At 39.3% G+C, this 13,425-nt stretch overlaps 1 protein-coding gene across 3 annotated transcripts in view; it reads right to left on the reverse strand.

The window, feature by feature from the left end:
- Positions 1-2,825, reverse strand: part of LOC127871178 (serum response factor-like) — a 131,053-nt gene extending 128,228 nt beyond the window's left edge. For all 3 annotated transcript variants that reach the window (XM_052413917.1, XM_052413916.1, XM_052413915.1), the window contains exons 1-2: positions 2,464-2,825; positions 1,517-1,780 (exon numbers count right to left, since the gene is read on the reverse strand). In XM_052413917.1, the coding sequence (XP_052269877.1) occupies positions 1,517-1,780; positions 2,464-2,727 (528 nt within the window). In that variant the 5' untranslated portion in view covers positions 2,728-2,825. The remainder of the gene's footprint in view (positions 1-1,516; positions 1,781-2,463) is intronic.
- Between the last annotated feature and the right edge of the window lie 10,600 nt (positions 2,826-13,425).

Genomic DNA, 13,425 nt, shown 5'->3' on the forward strand with positions numbered 1-13,425 from the left:
GACAACAAGAAACAATATAAAGAAGTGAATTTTCCAATTTAAGTCAAAACAACGATATTTTTTTCTAATCCTAAGAGACCCGGCCCCATTCCCATAATGGTGAAAATAAACACAGACACATGTGTGTAAAGTGCAGCCTGAAGTCTGCAATGGCTAAGCATGGACGACACTTTCCCCTTTTACGGATTTTTTGTTGCTGTTAGTTCATTATAAACCGAAATCCAGATAAAGGGGAATGTGTTGTCTCTGATTACTGGTAGTCTGTGTTGACTGCACAGGCTGATCGGGGAAGACACATGCACTAAGCCCAATTTTCCCAGAACAACGCAAAATTAAGCTCTCTAACAGAACATTCTACTTATCTTACGCTAAACTTAAAGTTTTGAGCATTACACTGGGTCAGACATTATAAACCTTCATCATGCTCTTTATACTCACTGGTACACAGGGCATTAAGGCCTTCTGTCAAAACCTGCTGCCGGGCTTTGTTGCCGATGTTAAACTTTTAAATGTTTGGAAATAGACCAGTTGAGCAATGAGTTTATATTTGTTATATACATTTAACTGATATCTTTACATGAAACTTATTAATATTAAGTTAGACTTTTCAATAATTGATAAAAAATTATAAATCATGCAAAAATAATTCTTTCTAATTTTAAGTAAATAGATGCTTACATTTCAAATACCGGTATCAGTCATATTAAACAATAAATGTGTTTGTCAGTGTTTGTCCCTTCTGCGCCGTTTGATTTAGTTTTTTTGACCTTTGACCTTGAAGGATGACCTTGACCTTTCACCACTCAAAGAGTGCAGCTCCATGAGATACACATGCATGCCAAATATGAAGTTGCTATCTTTAATATAGCAAAAGTTATTGCAAAATGTTATAGTTGGCGCAAACCAACAGACGTACAGACCAACAGACAGGGCAAAAACAATGTGTACCCCACTATAGTGATGGGGGACATAAACAATGGTGTTAAAAAGCCCTGTAAATGTTTTGAGTTTCAAGAATTTTATTAAATGTTAAGTTCGCTATTAATTTGTGGTCATAGAATTTTAAACGTGCATTGCAACAGAGGAATATATCGAACATCTATCGTATAAATTTTGGGTCATCAATTCAAAACTCACACATGCAAATAAGTGTCATTTATACAGAAGGTCTAAGTCTCTTGTTTGTAATTGGTCAGTTCTAGTTAATTTAACAAGTTAATATATCAGCCTAGTTGTCGCAACAGTTGCTCTGGGTAGAGAGGGTTTAATGAATTAGTGTAAAGTGTCATGCATGCACACAGGCTTATCAGGTTTGATAATTTTTACTTTTATGTACACATGTAATTTGTTTAAAAGTTCTAAAGATTTTCTTTGTGAAAATCCCCTCTATGCAGAAAGTGTCTTCTCTGATTAGCCTGTGTGGACTGCATACGCTAATCTAAGACGACACTGTACACACATGCATTAAACCAGGTTTTCCCACAGCCTTAGTCAAATATATCTAAAAGACTGAAACCTTTTCATTTTCTTCGTCGACGGAGCATGTAAATTCGGTCTCCTCAAAGCCACCTGGGTTCATCCTCTGATCCACGGCTTGCTGCTGACCGGGAGCTACAGGCGGGGGGTCAGGCGAGTTGAGGCAGGTCTGAATGAGGGCTTTTCCACTCTCGCTGGTTATCATGGGCTGCAGCTTGCGTGTAGCAAACGTGTACACGTGACCTGTCTCACTGGCGACCAGCAACATGACCTGGGTCCCTGTCAGGATGGCCAACTCGTAGGCCTGTGTTAAAATACATTAGATGTTCGTTTACTGTTCATCATAGGATACAAATGTGGTCAGTTATTTTCCTTTCTATCGAAGAAGGGGAGAAGAAGGGAAGAAGTAGGCCTGCATAGAAAAACAATAGATGGTCAGGGTCATTGTTAAATGCGCATCATTTGATTAGGATGCGTTGATAAAGTATGGGCAATTACAATACATTATTGATTTAGGAAGCGTTTTACAAAATTATAAGTAAGGAATGTGGGATTATTTTCAAATCATTGTTCTGCTAAATTAAATTGCTAAATTGCACAGAAGATGTGATATTTCTGTCAATTAAACTTAATTATGACATCATGAATTATTAATAATTTTTTACGCGATTTATTTTAAGATAGTTAAAGAACTTACTCATGACAATATTTTTAGCTATATTAACCAATCTGTTTAAGACATTCATTTAATTTTAAGTCATTGATGCGTGCTTGTCATTCAATAAGCCACAAATGCATATAGCTCATTACGCAAATAATAACATCATTGATTCAGTCATGGTTTTATTTAATATATGACATAATTATGCAGTAATTCGTTTGCAATAACAGCTCGGCTAACGGTTTATGCTACATGCAATCGAGGTTATAGTACTATGTCCAAATATGGGTCAAGCTACTACGAGTGGAATGAATGGCAACACGCACCTTTTTCATGATCCCAGTTTTACGCTTGCTAAAGGTTGTATAACGCCTGAGTTTGTTTTCAATAAATTCCATTTTTATCTTTACACGCCCCTTCGTTTTCTTTCCGGGTTTTGTGCACTTCGCTGCAGTAATTTCATCGTCGTCCGAATCATCGTCGAGAGTGGACGGATCGACCGCTTCAAAAACAGTGTTAGTTTTGCCTCCATTAAATGGTTGACCTGGAAAAGCAGGTTGACTACCGTTTAAGATATCCATGCTGTACATGTGAGGAGTTGTCACCTATCCAAACTTATAATTACACAGTTTCAGTGAATCGCGAACACTCGTGTTTACAGTTTCCGTGTAAGTGCCGACAGACCAAATCGGGGGCCGAATTACCTTCACGAATATCAATGCGCGCCGAAATATAGTCCTATAGCAGACGTTGGTTTAGCGTAAACACGATACTTTTCTTTCATACATGTGAGTTATGTTACACATATTGCACCACTCTATACAGAATAAAATAACTTATGTCAATATTGTTATTTGTAGTTTATTTAAACATATATTGTATGCATGTTGATGTGTATAATTCTCCGCCTACTTAAGCAAACATAGCTTCCTTTTAAGGCGATTTGCTAACCCAAATATGGTTGACATTGCCATATATGGTGGTCATTTTCATGAATAAATAAACGGCGTATTGCAATCGTGCTTTATTAGTCGTTTACGGTTGTTTGTTTTAATGTCTTTCATTTAAAAGTAACTTATTATTTACCAATTAAAATCCTATTAAGGAACATTAAAAAACTAATTGACATATTTAAATCGAGGCTATTTATAACTTTGATTTATTTGAAACGTACATGTACACAAACGAATAAATATAACCACAGAACTATTTGTTTTAATGACCCCTTAAATAATCTGGGTCCGGTTTACTGTGAGCGACCATGGTCGGGCGAGAATGGTTGTACCAGCGAATAATCGTCTTGCGACTCTAACCGGGTTTAATGGAGAGCGACGATCGTCAGTCGACCGCGCGTTGACATACTGTCGAGCGACTGCAGGGTCCGGTTTAATGAGAGCGACCATGGTCGGGCGACTATGGTTGTACCAGCAAATAATCGTCGTGCGACGATAACCGAGTTTAATAGAGAGCGACGATCGTCAGTCGACCGCGCGTTGTTCGACATACTGTCGAGCGACCGCAGTCCACCCTTCACACCACGACTGATCGTCGCTTGACGCTTTGTCGGCATCCAAAACCCGTGCCAGAAGACTCTCAGACAATCTGCGACGGTACCAAGATCGTCTGGGCACTTGTAGGACAATCCTAGGCAGTCTGCGACGGTTTCAGGTCTTCCAGAACAGCTGGACACTTGAAGGAGACTCCAAGACAGTCTGCGACGGTACCAAGACCATCTGAGCACATCCAGAAGACACCCAGACAGTCTGCGACGGTGCCAGAGAGTCTGAAGGACCGGCGAGGCACCTGCAGGAGACTCACATACAGTGTGCGACGGAGCCAGTCTCCAAGACCGGTGGCGCACCTGCAGGATACTCCCAGACAGTCTACGATGGTGTCAAGATCGTCTGAGCACCTTCAGGAGAATCCCTGACTGTGCCAGACAGTCTCCCAGACCTCCAGGGCACCTTCAAGAGTTTCTCAGACAGTCTACGACGATGCCAAGACCGCCTTGGTACCTGAAGGAGACTCTCAGACGGTTCTAGGCGGTCTACCAGACCGTCGGAGCACCTGCAGGAGATTCCAAGACAGTCAGTGACGGTGCCAAGACCGTCTTGGCATCTGCAGGAGACTTCCAGACGGTGCAATTAGTCTCCTAGACAGTCGAGGCACCTGTAGGAGACTCCCAATCAGTATGCGACGGTGACGAGACCGTCTGGGCACCTGAAGGAGGCTCCCAGACTGTGCCAGACAGTCTCCAAGAGTGTCGAGGCACCTGCAAGAGACTCCCAGACAGTCTGAGACGGTGCCCAGACCTCTGGGCACCTGCAGCAGATTCTCAGACGGTTCCAGACAGTCTTCCAGACCGTCGGGGCACCTGCAGGAGACTCACAGACAGTCTGCGATGGTGCCAAGACCGTCTGGACACATGCAGCAAACTTCCAGACGGTGCCAGAGTGTCTCCCAGGCCGGCGGGACACCTACTAGAGACTCTCAGACAATCTGCTAGACAATCTCCTAGACCGGCAGGCAATTGTAGGAGACTCCAAGACTGTCTCCGACGATGCCAAGAACGCCTTGGCACCTGCAGGAGATTCCCAGTCTTCGACGGAGTGAGAGACTGTCTGGCACTGTTATAGACTGTCAATGAGTCTCTTGAAGTTGCCCGGACGGTATTGGCACGTCGCAGAATGTATGGGAGTCTCTTGCATGTGCCCCGCCGGTATGGGTGAATGTGTGTCAACATCGCAGAGTGTCTGGGAATCTCCTGCATGTGTTCTTACGGTCTTGACACCGTCGCAGACTGTCTGGGAGTCTCTTGCAGGTGCCCCTTCGGTCTGAGAGACTGTCTGACAACGTCACAGACTGTCTGGAGGTCTCCTTCAGGTGTCCAGACGGTATTTGCCCCTTCGCAAACTGTCTGGGAGGCTCCTGTAGGTGTTCGCCGGTCTCGGAGACTGTCTGGCACCGTCGCAGACTGTATGAGAGTTTCCTGCCGGTGCCCAGACGGTCTTGGCACCGTCTCAGACTGTCTGGGATTCTCCTGTTGGTACCTTGAACGCGAAGAGTGGTCAATCTATGATTTCCTCTTTATGTCCCTATTTTTTGTTTTTACATTTGTCTGCTGTTCTTAACGCCACCCACACGCGTTTATGGCTGCCACAATCTCCTGCCACGTTTTCCGCTTGTTTGCCACGGTCACCAATGGTCCGCGCGTTCCCTCCAGCAGGTTCTTGTTCTCGATAACAAGTTCTAAAAGGATATCTATCTCTTTTTGGACCACGAATGGCACTGACTCGAACCGTTGCTGTCTGCGTCTTCCATTTTTCGCGTTTATTTTCGCCGTCGTATGTTGATGGCGGAGGAAGTAATTTTTCTAAATATACCGACTACCACGACCGCAGTCGACTGACCACACCGTCGTACGACCACAGTCTCGGCAACTTGCTCCTTGAACGCGACGAGTGGTCAGTTAGCGGATTACGAGCGTCGGTCGACCACACAGTCAACCGACTACAGTAGGGTTTTGTAGTTTTTCATTAAATCGAACCCAGGATACAAAGAAACCATTTAATGTTGTATTGTTGTTGTTTTTTTGTAAGAAAAAGATGCACATAAGTAGCTTTATGACTCTAAACAGAGCTGGGGCCTATACAAAAAACAATGAGCATACATTAGTTTGAATAGGTCCCTGAACATAGTCAAATATTTACATCCAATAAAAATATATTAATACACTTGTTTTGATAGATTTGATGTCAACAATTGTAGCCAACCATGAACCATTATTGTATATGTGTAGTGTGTATAGAACGTGTCATGCTATATGCAACTATAATCAAAGCGCTGAAGGCATTGAAGTTTTTCGCTATAGCATAATTTAAGACGCAACTCATTTATTTCCCAAAATCTATCGGCTGGGTTCGAAAAGTTTGAAATCAACACAAGCCATTCACATTTATAAAGGGTGTGTCTTTGCGTACGGGTCGAGATGTGTGTGCACTTTTTATTATCCTATTTATTTTATAGAGATAACTTAGACAAAATAACAACAATATGGCCCTTTTTTGACGTTCAGAAAGCATAGTAAGTACGATGAAAATGAAAATGAATATAAAGACGATTTGCAATTACCATTATATTAAATGAATATTTTTTGAATATCGAATACCTATCTTACTAAGAATATAATTTCATTATGGAAATTCCCATATACAAATTAAAAATATACCATAAGATAATTGATGAAAATAAACAAAAAATAAATCTGCGAGCAATACTCTTGACTCGCGAATTAGGTAGTCATAAAGACAGCCCTGATGACCCGTACTTTGTTTTTTTATGCATTACTTGTTACCCTAGCAGTTCACACGGTGTCAACAACCTTGACCTAAACATGGGTATAGAGCACTAATGCGTTTTTTCGACGTAGCTGTTTACCCAGCTTTTCACTTAAATAACTTTCACATAACGCCAGCAGACACGCATTAATATATTCGAATATTTCAAAGGCTGATTAGAGATAAAACCTCTGAACTTTGGCCACATCACTGTGTCTGTGCTCAGCGTAAATGATGTAGCACTGTACAATGTAGGAATTCCGGACTACTTTCTGTATGTTCAAACGACACAAATTGTGGCCCAGTTACAATTACGCGTTAAAATCAATCTCGCATAATTTCAGGGTCAGTACTATTTCACTAAATTGTCCGGGGAATATATAATTAACTATCGTTAACCACAGTTATTGTCACGATAAGAGGAAACTCGTTTAATTATCCAACCACAAATGTTTGCCGTACTTGGTCAGCACGTCTAAAAATCGTTTCTAAACGCATGGATAGGCTGCCCTTATTTACACATTTGCTATTTCGAATTCAATTTTGTATCGAAAAGCATTTCGCTAAAATGTGCCATTTACAATTTGCGATGACCTTTTTAATGACCTTCGTCATGTGAAAATGGGTCTTATTCAATATGCGCCAATTATATGTATAGCCCACTCAGCCTGCGCGTCTCTCAGTCTGGTCAGGAGATACATAATGAGATCATTACACAATGGGTGATTTTAAAGCGAACAGCATCGCCTCTGACCAGACTGCGCAAATGCACAGATTGGGCTTAATATACGATGGCCGAAACGCATAAGACCAATTTTCGCATGACGCTGTAACGAAAGTGTGATTTAAATGTGTCGAAAGAAAACTGCGTGTAAATCAAATATAAACATACGATATATTTCGATGGTGAAGAAATACACTCATAATAAGGCATGTGAGGACACATATGATGGGCACTCCCGTAGTATAATTTTTATTTATCTACTTACACTTATACGTGGTACTCACGTACTACAATTTTTATCTACTTACACTCATGTGTGGTTTGACAATGATAACACACATTTCATGCGGTGAATATGCGACTTACAAGTTAACAAACACAATAGTTTAACTTATGCTTTCAATTTAATTATTAAGAAACGTAAATTGCAAACTTTATTTCAAAGTCAGCATTTACGCCTACTACCTTTAAAAAAATATTTCTTGTAAAATTTAGTTGTTTTTTTATAATCGATTTTAGCGATAATTAAGCATTTTTGTTGTTGTCTATAATATACCTGAAATAATTGGTGAACTCATGTTCAACGTTTTACTAATATATGTATCCCGGAAAAAGCAACTTTTTGGAAAAACCCACTCATCTGGGTCCGGTTTAATGAGAGCGACCATGGTCGGGCGACTATGGTTGTACCAGCGAATAATCTTCGTGAGACGAAAGCCGTGTTTAATGGAGAGCGACGGTCGTCAATCGACCGCGCGTTGTTCGACATATTGTCGATCGACCGCAGTCTACCCCTCACACCACGACTGCTCGTCGCTTGACGCTTTGTCGGCATTCAAAACCTGTGCAAAATGAACGCGGATAGTTTCGAGTTTAATCATGGCGGCCTCCATGCGACTTGTTCATCGAATGCGAAGACATTTTTGAAGAGAGCGAGTTTTTAGAGATAGGTTGAATTCATTAGACATGTACAATGATGATGAACTTTTCCGTCAATTTCGCTTATTAAGGAGAGAGCTATTGGAGCTCATAGACACCTTTGCTGTAGATCTAGAATACGTTTCCGAAATTTATACAATATTGTATCATCAATATGCGTATTTCCCATCCAATATACGGATGTCTCGAGCAAAGGAAAGTAATACATATACAGTAGTTTAGAAGAAATGCACTTAATTGATTTACCTTAATAACAATGGGATAAATATGTTTTATGATGCTCAACGTCGCGTCATTTATTGTTCTCCCGGCTTATAAAGAGTAGTATTAATACAAGAGAGGAGTGCAAACTGTTCTATGAAAGTTAAAGGTTAGTCTCACAGGAAGGCAATGCGCAAATAATCCCGGGTTTATGTGCACCAATATCATTCAATAAACTGCGCATTAAAGGCAACTTTCATTGGAACTTATCTTGGCCTATAATTCGCTAATTTTACACGTACGTTGAGATGAATTCAGTTTAAGGCACTGATTTTAATTCAACGTGTCCCGTTGACGCATTACTCTACATATGGTCCGTGCTCTGTAAAAAGGGGGTTTAATCCATGTGCGTAAGGTAGCGTCTAATATTAGCCTGTGTAGTCCGCACAGGCTAAACAGGGACGACACTGTGTGCCTAAAATAGACTTTTGTTAAGGGGGCACTTTGTTTAAACGAACAATGTCATAAAATCGGAAAATATCGTCCCTAATTAGCCTGTGCGGACTGCATAGGCTAATCTGGGACGACACTTTACGCACACGCATTTTACCCACTTTTGACAGAGTACGGCTCATATATATGCTGAACTATATGGAATGACAACATACATGTATATTAATAGCATTATTTTAAAATTGTAAAAATACACCATGGTATAAAAAACGGCAATACATATACCATACGCACAAATGATTTATACATGCAGTAAAGTGTAAAGTAAAATGGTGTCGATACATGTGCACAACTTTAATGTTATTCCACCAATAGCTTCATCACTTCGTGTTTATATATAAGAAACAGTACCAATTTAATTTTGTAATAACAATATTGAATGAGTCATATAACCTACATCAATATTAATAATAAATAATGGCTTTTAGAAGAAAGAATTTGTGGTTACAACGAATGAAGGGAAAAAACAGAAACAAATATCAACAAATAAAGGATAAGTATTTTCCCTCATGAATCATTACGTCATTTTTGTAGGTTGAGAAATAAAATGATATATTGATAAAGACATCAATAATAAAATTAAATCACAAAAATAATGCTAAAAACAATCGGATTACTAGATCAGTTTCGAGCCATCAATAACCAGACTAATATCTTAAATACAGACAAGATAAGTGTAAGTAAACTTTTTTGTAATACTGACAGATGCTTCAAATATTCATTTGATTAATCTCCTAGTACCGACAATACGAATTTATGACGGTTTTTTTCAGATCAGATGTGAAATATATCCTGTATAAAAATACCGTTTACTTTAGACAAAACAGCATGGTATCAATAAAGCAAAACTCAGATATGTTGACAGTATTATAAAATATGCAGGAACGAACTCCCCGAAATACAATTTTATCAGCACCATGTACCTAGATTTATTTAGAAGAGTCCCATACATATTATTCGAGTATGTGTATCAAGTTGAAGTGAAATTTACAATGGAATATGAATAATTAACAAAACGATTATTGCCCAGATAAAGTGTCATAGGTTCAATCCTATAAAATAGAAATATCAACCTTATTTAGATGGATTCTCATTAATATGAATTTTGCAGACGATAATGCAATGTATCAAACCTTTAAAGTCACTATCACGCTCACCAATACATACGGCTACTGTATTATGCTATATAAAAACATTCGACAACAAGTAGTACCATACGATGGTTACTTACAATAGGAAGACCCTAAAAACAAGTAACATTGATGTAAAAACGTTATAATACAAGCATTCGGCAAGTTTTAAGCATCTAAATATCTAAATATCGTTCCACGATATAATCTACTTTCGCTTTCGAGTCAGGATCGGATTCATTCGGGTTGCGTTCATTTGCATAATTTATACAAGCCATTTTCGCATTCGCTAAGTTCCAGTTACCCAGAATTCATTTTGATTTCACAGAATGATTATTCATGACAGCTACGTCATGTTTCCGACGCTTACCGTATCCAATCTCGTGTTCGCCCGTAAATGTTCGGATATTTCACGGGAGATATACATGGAATTATTTGTGGCCACAAAAAAAAAATAAAAACGAGCATTTTGTATCTCGTTAAATCAATTCTACCAGACAATATCTAACGTGGAAATTTTGCATTTTGCTAAAAGGAACATTGATTTTTGTATGGGTTAGCTTTATTTAACGAAATATTCGATATTTTGAACGTGATTGTTACTTTAAGTGCAATAATTATTGGGCAGATTTAGAAGACAGATATAAAATAACATTTTAACAAAAATGTCTCAGCAGTATGTCCATAATCATTAGTGAATTCTAGAGCTGATTGCAAACCCGTTATTTGGTTTTCAAGACTTCCGTAGACATCCAGACTCCGCAATGCAGTTTTTGCACGCGTTTTCCTCGATCTACGAGCATTATTCATTCGATCCTTCCTTCCGTCCGATTTGTCGAGCGCACCAATTCATATTGGTATATGGTGAATATTCATATAAATGAACGGTGTTTGGTTCCAACATCTTGAAACTGCGTTGGCAAGTATGTTTGAGGTTCAGCAATTTTGACACGCGAAAGGACATTGTCCAGAGACGCGTGAACCATAGTAATAGATTTAATTTCATTGCGTCAGATTTTGTATTTGAACTTTGAACACTTAATGAATATTATTACAAACACACCTTTGACGAAGAATCCGCAAGCGAATTCTTTTTAAACAAATAATATCATATTATTTCAACAAATTTAAGATTTACTTTTCGTGATATGAGTTTTCGCACAATAAATAAAAAAATGTTGATGGCGGAAGTGATAATTTTCTAAAAATAGCGACTACAACGACCGCAGTCGACTGACCACACAGTCTTGCGACCACAGTCGCGGCAAATTTCTCCGTGAACGCGACAATTTGTCAGTTGGCGGCCGACAACCGTCGGTCGACCGCACAGTCGCGCGACTACAGTCGTGTTTTGTAGTTTTTTATTAAACCGGACCCTGCTGGTACAAATAAACATGACCCATTTATAATCCTTTCAAAATCACACACCGTATCAACCGTTATTATTTAAAGTAAGCTACCAATGGTTGATTTAATGGACCAGCGTTGTTTGTACCGGGGTGATTGGTGGGTTTTTCTAAACTCGTGCTTTTCCGGGATCAGTCTATTGAGAACTGTAAATGTAAACAGACGTCACCTTCTACTATTGCGTTGTTAGCACCCGTGAATACCAAAGATCGCCGCTATTTGTTGAGAACAAAAGAATGTTTCCCAGAAACAGCAGTAGTAGCATGTGCTATGAACGAGGTTACATAACATCCCACTAAACTTGTTTATCAGCATCAGCATCTATTAATAGCCTTAGATTATGAAGGACTTGTGCTGAGCAAAAATACTTCGTTATTAAGACGCAGCAGTGAACTATTAGTGGATTATTTTAATCATTCATAAACATTCTCTTCCGCGACACGTATACGACAAACATTGTTTATTGATTCTTTTCTATATACAATAAGTTTAAAAAATATTCCACGAGAGTCACATAATGTTTTCATCTGTGCATGAATATAGTTGAAGAACTCAAACCTCTTGCATAAATTGTACAACTCTTTCTCGCTCGGATGTGGCAGATGCGGAAGAAGCGACAGAAGCGGCGGTTATCCAGCTTAGCGTAGCAATCAGCAGACCGACTTGCAACGCGTAGTACTAACCTAAGTTGTTCGCTTGCGAACAACTTAAACATGAAACACTCGCGCTACCGTAGTGTGGTTTGCACAGTACCTGTTCTGGTGCGAAAAACGTGACTGGACCGACTGTGTACCGGAAATAGGTGCTCGAGTCGTGCACATCAACAGGTTATCATTTACTCGTTTTATTTGTAGCAAATAATGTGTAAAAAGTAATTTTCCACGTATCCAACCGACCCTATGCATGTGCCGACTTTACACGTTTGTTTACTCCGGTGTGCATGCGTAAGGTTTTGATTACGTTTGCTGTAATCGATCATATTCGCTTAATTTACTTTTAAAGAAATTAACGAAAGAAAATCGGGAGTTGAAAGATTTACGCACAGAACGGCTAATTGCCGTCGGAAATACCGGTAACTCGTGTCCGTAAGTTTAAGTCAAGCGTGACGAAAAAAAAAGTTGAGCGAAGCGCGGTTTCCGTATTTGGGTTTCGGATGGGCGGACTTTTCAACCAATGATACTCGTTCAAAAAGAGAACGCTTCAAATAACCATGTAATCGCTTGAACTTGGCACATTCTCACATATAGTACCTTATGTTTAAATACGAAAAGGTCGATATATCAACGATATTGAGCAGACAGCGATTTTTTTTCATTAAAATAAGGAAGAGTGATTGACAAAGGGTGAACTTTGGCAAGTGTTGGTTGCGGTTTACGCCGTTTCCGTCCCTCTTATTCCGCTTGATCGATCTACATTTACTATTGTGAAGAAGTCAGCGACAGCAAACAACATTTTAACATTTGCTTACGCCTTTTTAATAATAGTGCCAACGATAATTGCTTCCCAGGAAAAATAATACATTTAGACCGAATTTGATTGATATTTTTGCAATATCAATTGTTTTTAATCCATGTAGTCAAACAATTCTATTTTAACGAGTTTTCGATACACTGATATTTTTATGATTTCTCCATGACCGGATTTCGATTTTCCTGTTGTTTTTTTTTACTAGTTCCAAGAGGTGATTTGACCAACAGTATCCGCGTCAGTGCACAATTTTCAATGAATCCGTTTGCTTGTATTTTACAAGATACTTCTTTTTTTCTGCGAACACTACATTTACCACACACCGGGCCGCACACTTTTCAACTATTGTGTGGTTAGTAGCACAATCAATTCCTGTAGATGACATGTGACCTTGGCGGATGGACAACCGGAAACCACACAGTGCCGACAGTTTCCGATATAAAACATTATGTACTAGAACATCAGTGACACTGATGGATGCTTAACAATTAGGCGCGTGGTCAATGTATGGGTTAATAGTGTTTCAACATATTATTATTTATATTTCATGATATAATCAAAGTACACATA

The sequence above is a fragment of the Dreissena polymorpha genome, chromosome 3, assembly GCF_020536995.1.
Source record: "Dreissena polymorpha isolate Duluth1 chromosome 3, UMN_Dpol_1.0, whole genome shotgun sequence".
Lineage (NCBI taxonomy): Eukaryota > Metazoa > Mollusca > Bivalvia > Myida > Dreissenidae > Dreissena > Dreissena polymorpha.